The 20747-nt window shown below is 43.6% G+C and overlaps 1 protein-coding gene across 1 annotated transcript; it reads right to left on the reverse strand.

Annotated features, from left to right (window-relative positions):
- Nucleotides 1–406: 406 nt before the first annotated feature.
- On the reverse strand, nt 407–2211 carry LOC147636287 (mitogen-activated protein kinase kinase kinase 20-like). Its single transcript, XM_086801734.1, has one exon. The coding sequence runs from the start codon at nt 2139–2141 to the stop codon at nt 771–773; it is 1371 nt and encodes a 456-aa protein (XP_086657860.1). The 5' UTR covers nt 2142–2211; the 3' UTR covers nt 407–770.
- Between the last annotated feature and the right edge of the window lie 18536 nt (nt 2212–20747).

Below are 20747 nucleotides of genomic sequence, written 5' to 3' on the forward strand. Positions count from 1 at the left end.
ATTATTATTTTTTTAACAACTATTCCAAGGTTACCCTCACCCGGGAGATGGATTCTTTGTGCTTTTCTCTCCCTCCCAATGATCATCCCTCCCTTCTCTCGTCCTCATGGTCCTCTCACGTGGATCCTTTCTCCCTCTCCATGCATACCACATGCATACTTTTGTTTATTATGTACAATGTAAGGAGAAAAAAAAACCATTAATTTTGTCCATTTTTGGAGCTACAGCCTAGAGGCCTTCGTATTGAGAATCAGGATGTAGTTAGCATTTAGAATCAGGTGATCACTTAGGTATCAAACAATAAGTTAATCAAACGCTTATCACTTAAATTGCATACGTCGAACATAATGTTTGTATTAAAAAACTTGTACACATGTGCTTCGTAATTGGGGCTTCAAGGCGTTCACGCCGGGAAGACCCAACGGTCACAGAAAGATGAACATAATGTTTGTATTAAATTGGGGCTTCAAGGCGTTCACGCCGGGAAGACCTAACGGTCAACAGAAAGATGGACTTTGCTACAAATTGTGCATCTCCCGCGCCTACACGAAAATCGCATGTCGGGGTGCAAATTGCAATGTTGCGAGACACAGCGTTGTGGCAGTATGGCGGCACTCACTTGCACTTGAATTCTGCGCTTGCACCTGTGGCCATGATTGGGCAGGCCGGCCTCTGTCCGACAGCCCAAGCATCCGTCTGTGAAGCTCAACCCCCTCATGTTGATTCTTCTTCATGTGATGAATTATCCCGTGACCAGCAAACTCTCTCACTCACCCCACAATCTTCCTGTTCCTTAGAAACGCTGCGGAATCCAAGTTCACCTCGCAACCTTTTCTCAATTGGACCTCCCCTGCCCCTAGAGACTTCATGAAGGGCGCTTGCTTGTCTTCAAACCATCCATCTGCACGTCTCACTGTGATCCAATCACAAGCATCTGGGACGCTTACACCCCTTGACGTTGCTGTTGTCGTTGTGGGAGACGGACAAACGGATCCAGTGGCCATTAGTTGTTGTTTATAAGCCATGTGTGGGGGAAAAAGAATGGGCACAGAGCCCATATAAGAGTCTTCTTCCCAATCGCTGTCATTGTTGTGAAGAAAGTCAAGAGTGCTTCTGGGAGATGGTTGATCGCAGTTGTCATCACCCCCTACTTCCAATCTGCAAACGAAAGGATGCTCGAGAAGCTCAGCAGCTGTCCACCTTGCCTTTGGATCCCTGTGCAGGCATTGCTGCAAGAAATCCCTAGCCTCTGCAGAGATACACTCTGGCAATGGCGGATTTTCCTGTGAGCATCCAACCTTGAATAAAACAGCAGCTAGATTCGTTATGTGCCCCCATGACGGCCTGCCTTGAAGCATCTCCACCACAGTGCATCCCAGGGACCAGATGTCTGAAGGGGGGCCTTGTTCCACACCTTGGACGACCTCAGGGGCCATCCAGAGAGGGGTACCCCTAAGAGGTCCGCTCCCATTCGAGGATGCGCCCAATCTCTGAGCAGCCCCAAAATCAGCAAGTTTCACACCGGAGGACCCAATCAAGATGTTCTGGCCCTTGATGTCGGAGTGGACGATTCCATTCTCATGAAGGTAGCTTAACCCCTCCAGAATTGCCCGGGTGTAGTGCCGGACACGAAGCTCATCCAATTTGCCGCCGGATTTCTTGAGGACGTCGGCGAGACTGCCGCCGTCCATGTACTCCAGGAAGAGGTTGCGGGCGACAAGGGAGCCGTTTTCTGTGGAGTAATCGGCGCCGAAGCAGCGGAGGATGGAGGGAGAGCAGAGGTTTTGGAGGATGTTGAGCTCATTCTCCAAGGCAAGGAGCTCTGGAGAAGAGGAAGGGGCAGAGGAAGAGCAAGGGGTGGACTTGACGGCGAAGAGGCGGCCATCGTGAAGGTTAACAGCAAGGGAGACGTGGCCGAAAGAGCCAGAGCCTAAGGGAGAGCTTCGGAGCCAGTGGCGGATGGATGGCGGAGGAGAGGTGGAGGGTAGATCAGACATGGTGGAAGAGGTTGAGAAAACTTGAGATACGTTCTGCGGCGGGTGTGCGGGCGGTTTATTTACGCGAGGAGTGCCACGTTGGCAGGAATCGGGGACGTCTTTAATTGCTGCCGTCCACGAGGAGAGGTCGGGACTCGGGGCCATCGTTTTAAGCAGTGATATCTGGGCACGTGTTACAACAGGGGGGCCTTTTTGTGGAAGGCCGGAATCTGGCAAGGATGGGACCCGCTTCAAATTTCATCACGTTCTTGAATCTGGATCCGCAGCCCTTCACGGCTGGCGTCAGAGGCGGATTTAGAGAAAGGTTGACGGGGGGATTTGGGGAATCTCCTGCATTTCACATTGTTTTTTAGATTCTGTGAATGGGCGCCGCCCGCCGCCCGCCGCGGTGTTCACGGACCCGGAGCACGCAAGTCGTGCCACTTCCATTCCAACCATCAGTTCAAAAGTTCAAGGCCCAAGGCTCAACCCCAGTCCACATCAAAATAAAAAATAATAGCATGTGATGCCTATGGTGGCAAACACGAGAGCCATGCTCGTTTTGGCTCCTTGAGTCCTCCCTACCTTCAAGGGTAAAGTGACACTAGCCACTTAGAGACGATACATGAAGGGTTTTCGAAATCCTGCTGCACTAGTGGGAGTAGCTCTTATATTATTTGCTTTGAATTACAGACAAATGTATTGTAAAGTCATGTAACAAAAGACCTAAATTTTGTTTAAATACTTCATCCTTGGCTCTATTCCAAAGAGAAAGATTTCTCTCCCCATAAAATTGACATGTTTGTAAATCTTCAAGGTAAATGAAATCTTAACCATAACATGTGCTCCATATGATGAAATCCTAGCAATCTGTGATTGATACCATAAAGGTAAATGAAATCTTAATCGTAACATATGCTCAACGGTCCATATGATACCATAAAGGTAGATGAAATCTTAATCATAACATGTGCTCAACGGTCCATATGATACCATAAAGGTAGATGAAATCTTAATCATAACATGTGCTCAACGGTCCATATGACGTTTGAATCCTAGCAATCTTTGATTGATACCATTATTCTCTTAAGGACCATAGACCATGTGATTTAGATTTTGCACTTCATTCACATTGTGATGTAAGCTATGATGACCTTGCAAACCTCCCTTAAGGTTTCTTGTTTGTTCTTTTCAATGCCATGTCTTTTGTAATCCACTTGTGACCAAGAACAAATTTTCAATGATTGTGTCTCAACTAAGTTCATGTGAATTTCTCATCCTACAAAGACACTACCATTCAAAACCAAGTTCAATACCAAACTCATAAAGTAAGTAAAATATTAGTTGTATATGTATATTTGAGCCTTGAGGAGTTTTTCGTTATATATATTTTGGGATGATGTATGAGTGCATTGGTTTCTTTTTCTTAACTTTGTAGCAATATTTGCATAGTAATTCACCATCACTTGGCACACCCCCACCTCTTAGCACCACATCACTTGCCACACCCACCCTTAACCTTTCTTCACTTCCTTGCCTCTATCACCTCTTGGCAACTTCTCTCCTTTTGCATGTGTGTGTGTGTGTGTGTGTGCATGCATGCACGAGCATGCGTATGCATGCATGTGCATGTGTGCATACATGTGTGTGTGTGTGTGTGTGTGAGAGAGAGAGAGAGAGAGAGAGAGAGAGAGAGAGAGAGAGAGAGAGAGAGAGAAGAAAAGTGCATATTCATTGTCCATATAGAGAAAGGAAGAGGGCCCATTATAGTCATTTCACATTTAGAGGTGTCGTGTGATAGTTGGGAGAGAAGGAGCCTTTCCCTTAATGAGGCATGAGATTTTGAAATCCCTTTGTTGATTTTTAGAGGGGAGGGAAAAGAAAAAGGTTGCTTCCAACACTCTCAGCCCTGACTTTGAAGCTTGCTTTTGAGAGGTTAGGGGAAAAAGATGTGGAAGAACCTAGGGGTGTTCTTTACTTTGTAAAATTATTTTGTGGCAAGGAGATTAAGTATTCTCTTCAATCTTCTATTTAAGAAAGGCACCCCTAGGGCCATAATTTCTCTCAACAACGCTTTTGGTCCCTTATTACTAGATGTTATGGACAATCAAGTAATTCTACATAGGATAATTCTACATAGGGTCAAACATTTCATTTATTGATGATTTTTGGAAACCAAACATTCTGTCAAAGTTATGCAAGCATTAAAAAGTCCTCGTATCCACACAAATGGAAAGGGGAACCTCAATTTTGTATGGAAAGTGGATGAGGAAAAAGTGTAGTGAAGGTAAAAAATGAATAGGGCCCATTGACCACTTAGAAAGAGAGGATGAGGAAGAGAGTTGAGGAGAAGCTGGGGTGTCTAAATGACATATAGCTTAATCCACTTATAAACATATGGACTAAGATGTGTGCCATTTATATTGAAACACAACAAGGTTCTTAACTCTAATTTTTTATTGATGCAAACTTTTGGTTGATGTAAAGGATCATATGATACTAAAAGACATTTGTATTGGCATTTTTTAATACTCCATAATACATGTGATGTGGTAGGAATCATAGCCATAATGCTCTTGAGATGTAGATGTGATTTTAAATGGAAGCCATTATCTCTTCCAACACAGTCTCATAAGTTAGATCAATTAAATCATAACTTTAAGGTACCAAAAAGTAGAAAACCTAACTAGTTGAGTTATTTAAGAAGTGTCAATTTTCCTATTTCACATAAACACCACATGCTTAAACTTAAATAGAGAAAACATTCAGATTATAACAAATGTTACTTTAAAAGTGTGAAGATAAAATATGAGTAAAAAACACCCATAAAAATCAAAGAATTTAAGCATGAAGTTAATGTGGAGTGAGCTTTGACGTGAGAGAAGAAAAAGTTCTCTCTAATGCATCTTACAACTATTCATTGTTTGACTATATAATTTCAATAACCTCGTTATGTGTAACGCATAGTTATTATTCTTATTCATATTACACAGGATTGTGTGACATATCAATTAAATAATTGATAAGATCATATTATAGAGGATAGTATGATAAAAAAAATTATTTAGTATACTAAACAAGTGATAAAAGAACATTCTATATTAAACTAAACAAGTGATGGGATCATAAGTGGCTTGCCTTTGTGTGTGTGCGCACTCGCGCCGCGCGCGTGCGCGTGCGCGCGTGTGTGTGTGTGTGAGAGAGAGAGAGAGAGAGAGAGAGAGAGAGAGAGAGAGAGAGAGAGAGAGAGAAGGAATGCATACATCCATTGCACATAAATTTTCAAGTGAGTTATATCCATACATTGAGTTATATAAGAGATTTTTTAAAAGCTCATAATTCTTGAATAGACACTGAAAATTACTTTGAATGGAGCCACATCCTAGTATCATGAGTGTTGCAACTAGCTTGGTTGGCACAAAGACCTCCTGCTAAAAAGTCTACATTCACATTGTTTAACTTCAATCCACAAAAGACATCTTTCTTATGTAATGATTATATTGTAAAATCATCTTTGTAATGTTATAAAACTCGAAATGATGTCTACACATCTTGGATGTCATGCTTGTATCATGATAAAACTGACAATTAAGGGCCAACATATTTTAGAGAGTTAGAACTAGCAATGGGCACCCTTGATCAGCTTTAATATCTTAAAACAATCTTATCCATGGCAAACTAAGGAAGTGGAAAAATTAATGTTTGGGAGGATCCAAAAAACTTGGTTGGCTATTCTTTTTAAGCCTTCAATTTTGACAAGGTTGAGGGTGAGATTAAGCTTTGAGGATGGACATTTAAAGCACGGGCCTTACAAGATCTTTAGGAATTCAATCATTATCATTAAGGAGTCTCTTAATTGATAACAATTTTGAGGCCAAGACGAAAAAAAACTTGAGAACCATGGACAGATTAGAAAGAAATTTTACAAGCATGCAGATTGAGGTGCGCCCTTAAATAACAGTTGTTGTTGCTAATGGGACTAAGTGTGAATCAGGGTCATTTTTAAGCTTATTTTGAAGCACAAATATAAGTCTATTATGCTTTCAATGTCCCAACATGAAAAATTATATAACCAAGAGAAAATTTTCTACGTCGAGCTTAAATTAAGCATATAGTGGAATAATTTAAAGTTCATCCATGCAAAGATGAGTGTTAACCACTTTGTTTTTATGTGGTTTCACCCACTCACCTACCCAACTGTAAGGCGCTTTGCCATCTTACTCACACGAGAGCGGACACTTAGACAATGTTGGAACATATAAATCAGCCTTACTATGCACTTAATGTTAAAAAGGGAGTCTACGAACTTAATGTACATAGTTGCTTAAGACTAGTAATAGAGGTTGGTTCATTTTTAAGTTTGGATGAGCTAGTATGAAAACTAATCACTTGTATATAAGTCATTTTTGACAATAAGCAATATATAATCATTCCCTTGCAATAGTTTGCTTGTGAGCTCTCCTTCTTCCCTCTTCTTTCTTGCTTGTATGCTTTTGAATTCATGCTTGTTTGATGGATGCATACTTGAGTAGGTGTGATTGTAGGTTTTCCTCTTACATTAGCTTCTTTTTCCACTGCTTTTTGTGAGAGAAACATTGTAAAATATCATCTGTTCTTGCCTCCATCTAGGCATTGAGATTTCTCCTTTCACTTCTTTGGCAAGGAGCATTCGGGTGTGCAATAGATTGAGGGCATGATGGACGAGCTAGCATAACCACATGGAAACCCTTTGCCATGAGGTATGTCTAGACCACTCCTGTTGCCATATCCACCTCTGGTACTACCACCCTTACCGGTTCCTCCAATGTTCTGTAGCTCGTAAACGACTACGGGGAGCTTGACCGGCTGCTTTAAGGTCCCCCCTTCCTAATTAGGAGTAACCTTAAGACAGTCTACTAAGTCTAACTTGGGATAATTTCCTACTTATCAACACCTCAAGGATACGATTAATAGGTGAGACCAAGTTCTATCCTGCAAGGGGAGCGTGGTCTTTTTGAAGGATTCCTAAAATCAAACCACTCATAGAGTGATTGACTTTAACTCGGGCAACCTCTATTCTTGACTTCTAGAAAATAACGCTTTTTTCCTCATCTATGCAAGGCACAACCGCTGACCTAGTCCTCTGGAGTAGGGTTGCCTAGGGACTTATTTATCTAACGTAGAAGCTTCAATTAATTTATTGGAAAGCTACCTGACTAATCGGGTCCACCCGTCCATACGATGTTGCCGTCAGGGCATTCCATCCTCCCACTTTCTACCTAACTCATGCGTCAATTTGTTTTCTAATTAATCTTACCATGCTATTTGACATAAATAAACAAGTTCTTTAATTAAAGGCCTTACACATTGTTCGTTTAAACAGTCTTCATCAATGATATAACAATGCTTACAAATAAAGGATTTCATTAAAAAAATAGATACAATGTTCAAAATTATTTATAGCCAAATCCAGGCTCTTTACTTTATTCTGTGTCGATGATCTAGAATTCGGCCTTCCAGCCTCCTCTATAGACTGGGCAATCCCTATGGGACCATACACCTCAACATCGGCGGCAGGCAGAGCAGCTTCTTGCGAGAACTTAAGCCGGCCTGTTGTTGCCCTCTCAGGCTCCATCACTTGATCCTCCCGCCCCTCAGAGGGATGTCTACGCGCTAGGGAGGGGTTATTTACCGCACTAGCCTGGGCATGTAGAACTAGACAACATCATTATACTCGCCTTCATTGGCGAAACCTCATTCTCCTAAATGGTATGAGGGATACCTTGGGTTGACTTTGGGCCTCGCTAACGTCGTTGCCCAGCTACACAAGCACGAAAATGGGGTTAGCATATCGAGGTGGGGAGAAGATGTGCCCGTACTTCTTAACTCAATCAAGATAACAATTTATAAACTAAACCACATAATATTATAGATATCATCACTTTCTTGAGAAACAACAATTTCACATAAATTTTGGTATAAAGGAAAGTGGTATCTTCTTAATTTCTTAAAGTTAACATTAAAGATGGGGCCAGATTTAGAGCAACTGCTCTAGGCTCGTTGTTGTGCGCATCTCTCGAGGTGATCTTTTGGCACTTTCGTGAAGGAGCCATTATGCCCGCCTTCTTATAGCCCACGTTGCCACGGGAATCCAACGCTTCAATTGGATCACAAAAAGGAGCTCGTTTTCTCAAGTTATGAGCAAAAAACTCCTAGGTGGGAACCACCTCTCTGAGGGCCCCAAAGCCCTTACTAAAGTCACTGCTAATGGGGGGAGGAAAGGTGTCCTCAAAATGGATTTTCAGGGAAGAAGGCTCCACCTAGAGGGAGAAAAGGGGGAGTCCTTCCTTAGTTCTATTCACACCAGGGCAAGGGGGGGGAGAGCAACTAAGGACACTCTACCCACAAGGATGAAATGAGGCAAAAAAATTTATGTAGAGGCCTTACTTGGAGATGGGAAAAAATGGCTTACAGGAAGAGGGGTGCAAAGGGCTGTCGGGTACAGTCCCGCACAGAGTGCCGTACGGACGGGCTGTTGGCACAATAGAGTGTCAAGGTACGGGCATGGGTAGCACAGAGAGTCGACATACTGGTCATGGGGTACTGGGGGGTTTATATAGGTGTAGGTACGGGTACGGGTGCCAAGAAAGGAAGAGCAAAGCGTGGGTGCAGAGGATGGTGTACGGTGAAAGTATACCGACCTATGGCTTACATGGGCCTGGGGAAAGGAATGGTGCTTGTGTGTGGGCAAAAGCTATGGTGCGCATGTACCTTCCGTGGTGTCAGAGGCAGCATGGGTGTCCACGTGGTGGTCTGTGTGGACCTTACGCTAGGGCGATCAGCCTTTGGACCTTGCATGGGCATTGTACGGGCGCTCGGGTGTGTGTACGATATCTTTTTAGGGTAGGGATCCCTAATTTGGGGTGTCGGCCTCGATATGCGTGCCAGAGCGCCCGACAGTGCGATTTGTTTTTTTTGCGAAAAATGTCCGGGGTGTCTCCTTAGTCATAGGGGTGCAGACCATCCGTCAGTTGGACACCCGGCTATTGGAATCAAGGTTGCAGGAAAGCACACAAAGCTTGGAGAAGAAGAAGTAAGAATGCACACACAACACAGTGTATTAGATTGTGTCAATGCACAAAGATAAGTTAGCCCTAGAATGATGGGCGTATATACAAGCCAGGGAAAAAAAACTCCTAAAGAAGGAAGAAGTGCCCCGGCGGTCCTAAGTGTGTTCACACACATCACTGCCTATATATATGGCAACAAATCCCCCCTGGGAGTGATGGTGTGAACGAGAGATGGCACTCATATATAGGGAGGAAGTGCCATGCCCAAAGTAGATCAGTTCACAAAGGGGAGCAAGCCCAAAGGTTTGTAGAAAGCTTTGAACTTCTCACGAGGAAGCGCCTTTGTGAAAAGATCGATGAGGTTGTCCTATGTTGGCACATAGGCCAAGTTGATCTCTCCTGCTGAGAGTCTCTCCCTGCATAGTGATAATGCACCTCAATGTGCTTTGTGCGAGCATGAAAAACTAGGTTTCTCGCAATTGCCAATGCGCTCTGACTGTCAGTGTAGATAGAGGTGGCAGACTCCTGTCCAACACCCAAGTCAGCCATAAGCCGTCTGAGCCACACACACTCAACCATAGCTGTGAAAGATGCCCTTCTGTACTCAGCTTCACAACTAGAAGTGGCCACAGTAGGTTGCTTCTTGCTCAACCAAGATATGCATGAGCTACCGAGCATGAAACAAAAACCACTTGTGGACACTCTTGTGTCATAGCAACCAACCCAATCTAAGTCCGCAAAAGCATGTAAATCTGGCGACAACGATCCCCCCTTGGGATAAAACAACCCAAGATGTATGGTGCCACTCAAGTAGTGAAAGATGCGTTTAACTGCCTTCCAATGCTGAGACCCTGGGCTATGCATAAACCTGATCACCTGTGAGACTACAAACTGAATATCCGGCCTCGTAATGCATACATAAATGAGGCAACCAACAGCTGTCTGATAGAGTGTGACATCAAAGTGATCTCCAGCATTATGAAGACTCAACTTCAAACCTGGAGTAGCAATAGGCTTGCAATCTTCAAGGCCAAATCTCCGCAACAATGTCTCAATATACTTCGTCTGACACAAAGCAATACCTCCATCACACTGCTTAAATTGTATCCCCAAATAATGATGCAAATGCCCCAAATCTGACATCTCAAAAGAGGCATTCAAATCAGCCTAAAAATCAGCAATATGACTCTCATTTGGTCCTATGAGCAGCATGTCATCGACATAGAAAGCAATGATTAGATGTACATCATCCACACGTTTAACATACAAAGTGCTTTCTGTTGGACTATTCTGAAAACCATGTGCAGTCAAATATGCATGTATCTTTTCATACCAAGCTCCTGGAGCTTGCTTTAAACCATATAAAGCCTTTTTCAACCTGCACACTTTGTTTTCATGCCCTCTTTGAACAAAACCACGAGGCTGCGATACATACACCTCCTCATGCAAATCTCCATTCAAGAACACAGTCTTTATGTCCAACTGATGTACATTCCAACCATTATGAGCTGCCAATGCACAAATGCTACGAATGGTAGTCATACGACAAGTGGGAGCAAAGGTCTCATCAAAATCAATGCCCTTTTCTTGAGCATAACCCTTTGCAACAAGTCTAGCCTTATAGCGATCAACACTGCCATCTGGCTTTCGTTTCAACTTAAAAACCCACTTACATCCAATGACCTTTTTACCAATAGGGAAATCACACAAAGACCATGTACCATTCTTCATTATAGCATCATATTCACTTTGCATTGTAGCCAACCAATTTTTTGATTTTTGTGCCTCATCAAATGAAAGAGGTTCTTCCTCTTCACACATACTAGACACAGCCAAAGCATAACAATCTGATGCATAAGAGGCATGCTGAAAACCTGAACGAGTACGACTAGAAATAGGTGCATCAATTTTACTATCACGCAAGGTTTGTACCAGCCATTTAGGCATAGCATCATATTCACTTTGCATTGTAGCCAACCAATTTTCTGATTTTTGTGCCTCATCAAATGAAAGAGGTTCTTCCTCTTCACACATACTAGACACAGCCAACTTATAACAATCTGATGCATAAGAGGCATGCTGAAAACGAGTATGACTAGAAATAGGTGCATCAATTTTACTATCACGCAAGGTTTGCACCAGTCATTTAGGCATACCTCTAGCCTGCTCATTTTCAGCCCTATCCTCATAAATTACATCATCCTGTAAATTTGCATCAGAAATAGGCTGATCTATGATGTCGTTTGAAATCTGCATAGGCTGAATATTTGCCTCATTAGGACTTACATTTGAATTCCCACCTGTAAACAGAGACAACAACGTATCAAATACACCCCGTGAGCTCACACCTGTCTCTTTGGTACTACATGATAACAAAGGCTACACAGCATCTTCCACAAAAACAACATCTCGACTAATCAAGATACGCTTTGAGTGTGGATGATACAATCTGTAACCCTTGCTCTCAGCACTGTAAGCAACAAAAATGCATTTGACAGCCTTATCATCCAATTTTCTACGTTGTTGCATAGGCACTAAAGCATAGGCCAAGCAACCAAAGACACGCAAGTGACCAATAGAAGGCTTCCTGCCATGCTAAGCTTCGTATGGAGTAACAGACAGCAAGGCCTTAGTGGGACACCTGTTGAGTACATATGCAGCACACATGACAGCCTCAAGCCAAAACGCATGTGGCAAAGCTTGGCTCTTGACCATACATCGTGCCATCTCCATAAGTGACCTGTTTTTCCTCTTCGCAACACCATTTTGCTGAGGGGTATACGGCACTATACATTCGTGTTTTATCCCACGACTAGCCAGAAATGCATCAAACTCTTTAGACATGTACTCCCCCCCTCGATCAGAACGGAGGGTGCCCACAGTACAATTGGATACATTTTTAACCATAAGCAAAAACTGTTTGAAGCACAAAAACACTTCGGACTTTGCCTTCAGTGGATATACCCATGCATGCCTTGCGTAATCATCAATGAAAGTCACGAAGTACAAGTGTTTACCAAATGACGGAGTTTGCATAGGCCCACATTCATGTACAAGTTGCAATTTGCGAGTGGCCCGCACAGAACCATCCTTTGGAAACGTAGAACGCTGCATTTTGCCCAAAATACAACCTTCACAAACATGTTTTAATGGTGCCTCAAGAGGGGGCAATGAAGCAACCATATCAAATTTTTGCAAACGCAACAAACTAGCAAAGTTCAGATGACCAAAACGAGCATGCCATAGTTTTGCATCTGAAACTGCCTTTTCATCAGAAACTACATTTGCTGAATCTTCCACACACTTGTCATAAGAATTGAGCCTATATAGCCCACGAAACAAGGTGCCAGATGCAATAATCGTATCACCAGAAAAGTCAAATCATGAATAGTACATCTGTCATCCACAAATTTGACTACAAGTCCAAGTCTAGCAAGTGCAGAGACAGACAATAGATTCTTCTTTATCCCTGGCACATACAAAGCATCTGAAAGTGTGAAAGCGCTGCCATTTACAGCAGTAAGCATAATTTTACCAACACCCTTCACTGGGTAAGAAGCATTATTGGCACATGTGACAGTATTCCCATTTAAGACAGCCTCAAGACAAGTGAACATATCACGATGCGAGGTAATGTGCTTTGTAGCACCACTGTCAAAATACCATACATCAGAGTCAACAGAAACTGCCAAACATGCATCATGTACAGATGGGTCATACTGGCAATACACGCTAAATGCCCATTCTATATCCTACACAACATTTGGAGAATCTGCATTTGTAGAAGCATCCACTATTGTGGCTGCATTTGACTCTTTCTTCTTTGCCTCTTTAGCCTTTAGCTTAGGGCAATTCTTAATGACATGATCAGTTGCCTTACAATAGTTGCACCTGATCTTTTTCTTGCCTTTATCAAGAGCCTTCTCAGACCTATTGTTGCTACTTGTGGAAGGAGAAGAAGTTGCAGACCTACTAATAGGAGAAGAAATAGTGGAAGGGGTTACCTTACCACTTCTTCTTTGCTGGGGGCAGCAACAAATGCCTGATAAACTGCACGCTGCCTAGCCCTATTTTTTGTGGACTGTGCTTCTTGCAAGAGCTTGTTGACTAAAGTATCATACTTGACAACATCAGGTCTGTCCTCAGTATAACAAGTCTCCACGTGGAAGCAAAAGTCTGATATGACTCAGGTAAAGCATCAAGAATAGTCTGCACAAGAGAATGATCAGGAATAATCTCACATGTAGAAATCAACTGTTCCTTGAGATCTTTAATCTCAGCAAGAATAATCTTTGATTCTAGCTCTTTACGCAGGTAAGAGATTTTTATCTCGTTTACGACTTGCATACAAACCAGCTAGAATATCCCAAGCCTATTTTGCTGTTTTAGCTGAACGAATATGTGGAGTGATGTTACGTTTGACAGAAAGTGCAATCAAGGCATGAGCTTACGCATCTTTACCATCCCAACGAGCTTGTTCAGCAACAGTGGGTAAAACAGTAGCAACAGTAGAGCTGCTATTTTACCCAACGAGCTTGTTCAGCAACAGTGGGTAAAACAGTAGCAACAGTAGAGCTGCTAGAACTAACATTGAGGTTGTTTAGGTGTCAATGCAAGTTATCCACACTTGATTGAACCACTACATTGCAATTTGAAGCCTTGTAAAGCACGCCAAAACAGGGTATCTTGGACTCTACGTAAGCCAGTTCATTTTGGATGCATATAGTTTGATTTTCTACATCAAAAGTGGAGTTTGTTGACTACTTTGGAGTATCTGGAACACTCATTAGAGTGTGGTTGAAGTGAGGAAGGCTCGTTTATAGATTTGGATGTGTGCGGAAGGTGTATTTGCGAGCAAATATGTCGGATAATCCAGTACAAATTGTGGGTGAAAAGTTGGATAGGAAGAACTTCCAGGCATGGAAGTACAGGATCAAAAGTTTTCTGAAGGAAAAAGGTTTTTGGAATCTCATTACAGGTGCAGAGCCAGAGCCAGAACTACCCCGACAACCTTTATAGCAGCAGGTTATAGCTCACAAGCAATGGTCAGAAAGAGCATACAAAGTTTTGCATTATCTGTCTATATGTATTTCGGATGCTATACTCATACATATACATGATGCTGAGAATCCCAAGGATGCATGGGATACATTGGTAAAGCTGTTACAGATTCATAATGTGAAACAGAATAGAAGGAGCATCCATGATTATGTACAAGAGATAAAGAAGTATGCAGATGCATTGGAAACAATCAATGCCCCCATGCTTGATGATGATTTGGTAGACATTACCTTTGTGGTCTTGGCAAGGAGTATGTCATTTGATACATCCATCTCGGTTTGGAGTACAGGTTTACCAGACTTTGATGAGTTGGTTTCACTCTTGCTTGTTGAGGAAATCAAACTCAGTGACTCCTTTCATGATGCATCTACTAGCCATGATGATAATGGCAGAAATCAGGCTTTCTATTCACAAAGAGGATCTAGAGGCAGGGGGAGATTTGCATCACGTGGCCGTGGTAATGGTCGTGGATGGTAGTAGGATAGGTCACCACAACAGAATTTTCAGCCTACATATGGTGCTAGAGGTGGTCGTGGATATACACCTCAGAGAGGCAGAGGTAATCCTCGTGGTAGAGGACGTTGGCAAGGCCAACAACCATCTATGCAAAATGTGGAATGCCATTACTGTGGGAAATTTGGTCATATGGCATGTGATTGTTTCCGCAAACAAAATGATTTGAGAGGGGGTGCAGCACAACATGGTGGACATTATGCACAACATGGTGGTGGAAATTATGCATCAAGCAGCAATGATGGCTGTGCAAAAAATCACTTGTTTGCAATGAAACATGTGGGATCTATGATGTCGAATGGTGAAAATGATGACACTTGGTACATGGACTCTTGAGCATCAAACCATATGACTTGTCATGGTGAATGGTTTGAGCATATGAAGCCTATGGATGTGAAAGGCTATGTGGAAATAGGAGATGATACCCAACATGCCATTACACATGTTGGAAGTGTACCATTGGTTATGCACAATGGTGAAAAAAAGTCTATGGCAGACGTCTTGTATGTGCCTTCTATTACAAAAAGTTTGGCCTCAGTTGGTCAAATGGTTGGAACAGGGATTACAGGTTCGTGTCAACGAGCATGGTTGCTTCGTTGAGGATTTCAAAAATGGATGTAGAGTCATTGCTAAAGGCAAGAAAAAAGGTAGGTTGTTTAAGCTGGATGCTGGGATTCCTGAGTTGAAATCAGCCATGTTCTCTAAAAGCTGAAATGTGGTACAGGACATTGACATGTGGCATAAGAGGATTGGACATGTGAATATACAAAGGTTAAAGAACATGCAGGCAAGAGGCATTGTTAGTGGGCTGCCTAGATTCAAGTATGATGGAAATATGCATGTTTGTGAAGCCTGTCAGTTTGGAAAGTAGGCGAGGTTGCGGTTTCCTAGAGAAGGCAACATGAGTAGCAGGCCACTTGATGAAATAGTTCATAGCGATGTATGGGGTCCTACACAAAACCCATCCATTAAAGGCAGTTTATATTATGTGACATTCATTGATGATTTCAGTAGAATGACATGGATTTACTTTCTCAGAGAGAAAAGTGAAGTGTTGGGAAAGTTTATGGATTTCAAAGCTTTTGCAGAGAAGCAATATGGCTCTTGGATAAAATGTTTGAGGACAGATGGAGGTGGTGAATACACCTCACATGCTTTTGAGCATTTCTTGAGAGAAAGCATGGCATAAGAAGATAATTAACTTGCAGGTATAGACCTCAGCAAAATGGTGTTGCTGAGAGAAAGAATAGAGTCATTTGTGAAGTGGCCAGGGCAATGCTCAATGAAAAGAGCATGCCAGATTATTATTGGGCAGAAGCATGTGCCACTGCAGTGTATATACTTAATAAGAAACCCATAGCAGCCATACATGGATGTACGCCAGAGATGCGGCTTACAGGTTTTAGGCCAGACATTGGACACCTCAAAGTGTTTGTTGCATAGCTTATGTACATGTGCATGATGAAAGAAGGAGGAAGTTGGATCCTAAGGCAGAAAAGTGTGTGTTGTTGGATATGCACAGGATCGAAAGGCATACAAATGTTACAATCCACAAACTAGGCAAGTGGTTATCTCACGAGATGTGGTGTTTGATGAGCTTGCTAGTTGGTACAAAGCAAAGGATGAGGGTGTCATTGATTCTCTTGATGCTGATGTGCATGTGAACTTGCCACAAACAAGTTCTAGTTCTACTTCTATGTCTAGGCCAGCAGAGTCTGAAAGTAGCACTATACGTCCATGGTCAGGACACTTGAGGCATGAGAGTGTGAGCACTGGGAGTAGTGCTGTGGATAAAGGGAAAAAGAAAGTTGAAGGAATTGGAATTACAGGTTGTGAGTCGTCAAGTTTAGAGAGTTTGGATGAGGAACTTGGCATCCGAGTTTTACGCACACCTGGTGCTAGGCAGTAGGATAGATATGTGCCACCACATGCTAGAGTGACAGGTGTTCAGAGTGATCCGCATGCATTGTGGAGATCCCAAAGGGTCAAGTATCCAGGTTGACATATGGTGATTTTGCTATGCATTACGCATATATGACCTCTTTGGTGAAGCATGTGGAACCTACATGCTATATGGAAAGCATGTATGGGAGAAGGCAATGGATGTTGAGATGGACGCATTGGTTCATAATGACACATGGGATTTGGTTGCATTACCACCACAGGACAAAAATGTTATTGGTTGTAAATGGGTTTACAAAGTGAAATGCAAGTCAGATGGTTTCATTGAACGACATAAAGCGAGATTGGTAGCTAAGGGTTATGCACAAACCCAAGGCTTGGAGTATGATGAAACATTTAGTCCATGGGAACAGTGAGAGCAATCATTGCTATGGCTGCAGCAAATGGTTGGGAAATGCATCAAATTGATGTGAAAAATGCATTTCTAAATGGTGATCTACAAGAAGAAGTGTACATGGCACAGCCAAAAGTATATGTACACCCAAAGTATCCCACTTATGTATGCAGATTGAAGAAGGCTTTATATGATCTGAAGCAAGCACCTCGTTCTTGGAGTGATAAGATAAGCAGATATCTTATCTCCATTGGATTTCAGGTTTCTACAGTAGATTCTTCACTCTATGTGAAGAAAACAGATCATGGGATTGTCTTACTTGTCATCTATGTGGATGACTTGATTGTCACAGAGGATCATGCTACAGATGTTTTGTATGTCAAGAAGGCATTGAGTGGGCAGCTCGACATGAAAGACTTGGGTGAATTGAGATACTTTCTTGGAATTGAAGTGATCAAAGACCATGCAGGTACATGGTTAGTGCAACGCCAATATGCATTGGATATGTTGGCAAAATATGGCATGATAGGGTGTAAGCCAATGAGTACACCTTTGGAGTAGAATGTGAAGTTGCGGGCTGATTTTGGTGAAGAGTTGGATGATCCATCTATGTACAGAAAGATGGTTGTTGGTAGTCTTATTTACATGACTATCACACACCCGGATTTGAGTTATGCTGTGGGGCTAGTAAGCCAATTTATGCAGAGTCCCAGAAAACCTCATTTGGATGCAGTGAGACGCATTATGCGATATGTAAAGACCATTGCACATTATGGTCTTCTTTATGAGCATGGTAAAGGCTTGGATATACATGGCTACACAAACGCAGATTGGGCAGGTAGCTCATATGACAGGAGGTCTACTAGTGGTTATGCCTTTACACTTGGAAGTGCCGTGGTGAGTTGGAGTAGCAAGAAGCAACCTACTATTGCTTTATCCACTACAGAGGCTGAATACAGGGGTGTAGCCATTGCTACTTGTTGAAGGAGTATGGTTAAAGAATCTCTTGGCTGATTTGGGTGAGCCTATTGATGGCAAAGTTGTCATTCATTGTGACAAGATGAGCAGCATACAGTTGGCCAAGAATCCAGTGTTTCATGCGTGGACCAAACACATAGAGGTCCATTATCACTTTGTCAGAGAGAAGGTGCTGGATGGTACAGTGGATCTACAGTATGTAAAGACTGAAGAGCAGGTGGCTGATATCTTTACAAAGTCACTTAGCAGGGAGAAGTTTCAGTACTTCCGTACTATGTTGGGAGTACGTGGGATGAGCTTGAGGGGGAGTGTTGAGAGCTTTGATAGCCCAAGCTCATCTCTACATCTTCATCTATGGCAGTACATCATGAGCTTGAGAGGGGCTGTTGAGATTCAAGCTCGATGTCAGTGTTGAGATATCAAGCTCATCTAGTGAGGTGGTGGACACTGACGACTTGCCTAGGGGATAGGCCCCACACTTACACCACTGGCATGGTCGGTGAGATCATGGGTGATATGCGGCCAGTGGGATGACAGGCTGTGTGACAGCCATTCTAGAGACTGGCATAGTTATAGCGCCAGCTCATTTTAGTTGGGTTCACACTATAGAGAACCCGTGTATGTATTGGTTGAGTACCTTTCATATTGTGTGTACTCTTATCTTGTATATGGTGTGTTGAGTGTTGAGTGAAGAAGAAGAAGATTTCAGCCTCTCACCTTGTGTGTTCTCTATTAGGGTTTTGTGAGTGTGTGTGTGTGCTTGCAAGAGCTCAAGCTCTCTTCCCCCTTGCATCTTTTCATGGTATCAGAGCCTGGTTCAAGCTAAGGGCTGAGCTGCAAGTAAGAGAACCACAGGAAGCGGTACGAGGGTAAGAGCTGCAACTACTCTTCCCTATTTGTGTTGGTGACTACACCCTTGTCAGGAGCTCTACGGGAGGCATCGGTAACGATCTGTGATTGAGGAGCTTTCTTTGCGAGAGTAAAGCTAAAGGGCAACTATACTGTCCTATCGGACTTAGTTTTCTGGGCTGGAAACGCATTTCAGGCACGTCTGGAACTCCGTTTTTCAGAAAGCATGTGATTTCGAGCACTGCGGGTAAGTCATCGATTCTCTGCAGAACTCTGTTTTAAGAACTGCAGGAAGACAGATTGACTGTGCAGACACTGTGGGTGCTGCAAAGAGGTCAACAATTGCCATTGGGTGTATGTATGCACATTGAAGTCACTGGTTGTGACATTTGAGAGTACTACAGTACCGTTGCAGGAAATACAGCAGTTTGTGCAGGACAAACCAGAGTACTGTATCTGGTAAAATTGTGTGCTTGGTGTGAGGTGAAAAAAAGAAAGAAATACCTGCCTCTATAGCTCTTCCACCTCCCAAACTTGGAAACACTACTACGAACGGGGCACCACCAGCCACCGGCTGGAACACTCTCTCAACATTCACCACCCACCCACACCATAAGACAGCTCAAAACCATGAAGGACAGATGATCATTCAACAAAAAAATATATACAGCATCAACCATGTACAAACTCAGCAACTACACCAAAGACCAGGACTCTGGCCAGGATTTACTGCCAAAGGAATACACCCTTGCGTCTGACGACCAAGCCTCTGTCTCCCGGTCCCTGTAATCTCCAAAGGGCGCCCACACCAGCAACCCTTCTTCACTTTCTCTGTAGCCTGGCTACTTTCTGTCTCAGCTGCTATCTGCTAATTGTCGTAGGCGAGCCCCACTGTCTCCAGCCCACACATCAGCACCACTTCTGCATCCAACACACAACCCAAGGCTCCCTCTCTGGTCAGCATTCACGCACTGCCTGCAATCACCGCCCACACAAGACCAGCTACTCTCTCCAGAAGGCGCCCACACCAGCTAACCTTCACAGCAGCTCCCACTCTCTGTATGTCGTGACCAGCAGTCTCACCAACCACCAGAGCCTCGCACAATCTCTTCACCACGAACCACTGCTCACCGCAGCATCCTCAGATATCTAGCCCAAGCCACATCACTCTTAAGGCCCACACCAGCCCGTCTCTTTACCCGTCATCACTTCAGAGCCACAGCAGCTCTCTACTTTCTTGTACACAAGGTGACTACCGGCGTTTTGCCTTCGAGGCCATATCTCTGCAGTAGCACCAGCCACTCACCAATCCCTCTCTCTCTTTTGCTCAAGTGCTCCAGACCCCTTGTTCCCACGACTCCTTGTCTGCCAACGCCAACCTGCAGCCCTTCTTGTTGCCGGAGGTGCTTGTACTATCGCCTACAGAAGCAGCAGCTGTCATCACCGACACCAACTGCTTTACACACGGCTCCCTCTCTTCGTTGCTACTCGTCCCAGCGGGCTTCACAACACGACGGCCTGCTGGCTCACACGCGCCCGTTTTGCCTTGGCCCAGGCTCTCTTCCTCGGGCTCGCACCTGGCGGCTCCCCTTCACAGTGTCTGCCTTCTTACCTCTCCTCACTACAGAACCCCCCGTAGTGCCACACCCGGCAGCTTCACCGCACCCAGGCCCTCTTCAGCTACCTACGTGGTTGTTTCCATGCCAACTCGCCAGCCCATTGCTGTGGATTAGAGTCACCCCAGCAGCCCTCTCCAGTCGCCAACAGCTCTCTCTGCTGCGCCTCACGCCCAACCATACGAGGCCCCCCACACACACACAATCCCAACTCGCCTCTCCCTTCTTTTTGTCAGCAAGGCGACGACCCACCCCTTCTCGAAGATCTGCTGCTGGCCGCAGAGGCTTGGTCTTGATTTTACTGAAGCATCTGGATTTCGTATTCGGCTGGCTAATCATCAGAAAGTCAAATGCTTAGGTATGGTTAAGGAATTGGAATTGGAAGCTTTTGATGTGAAGGTGCTTGTGG

Source organism: Cibotium barometz, chromosome 8, assembly GCF_041138505.1.
Source record: "Cibotium barometz isolate CiBa-2024 chromosome 8, ASM4113850v1, whole genome shotgun sequence".
In the NCBI taxonomy this organism is placed as follows: Eukaryota; Viridiplantae; Streptophyta; class Polypodiopsida; order Cyatheales; family Cibotiaceae; genus Cibotium; species Cibotium barometz.

Coding starts and splice junctions, on each gene's coding strand:
- LOC147636287 (XM_086801734.1), bottom strand. CDS start 2,141: ATGGCCCCGAGTCCCGACCTCTCCTCGTGGACGGCAGCAATTAAAGAC.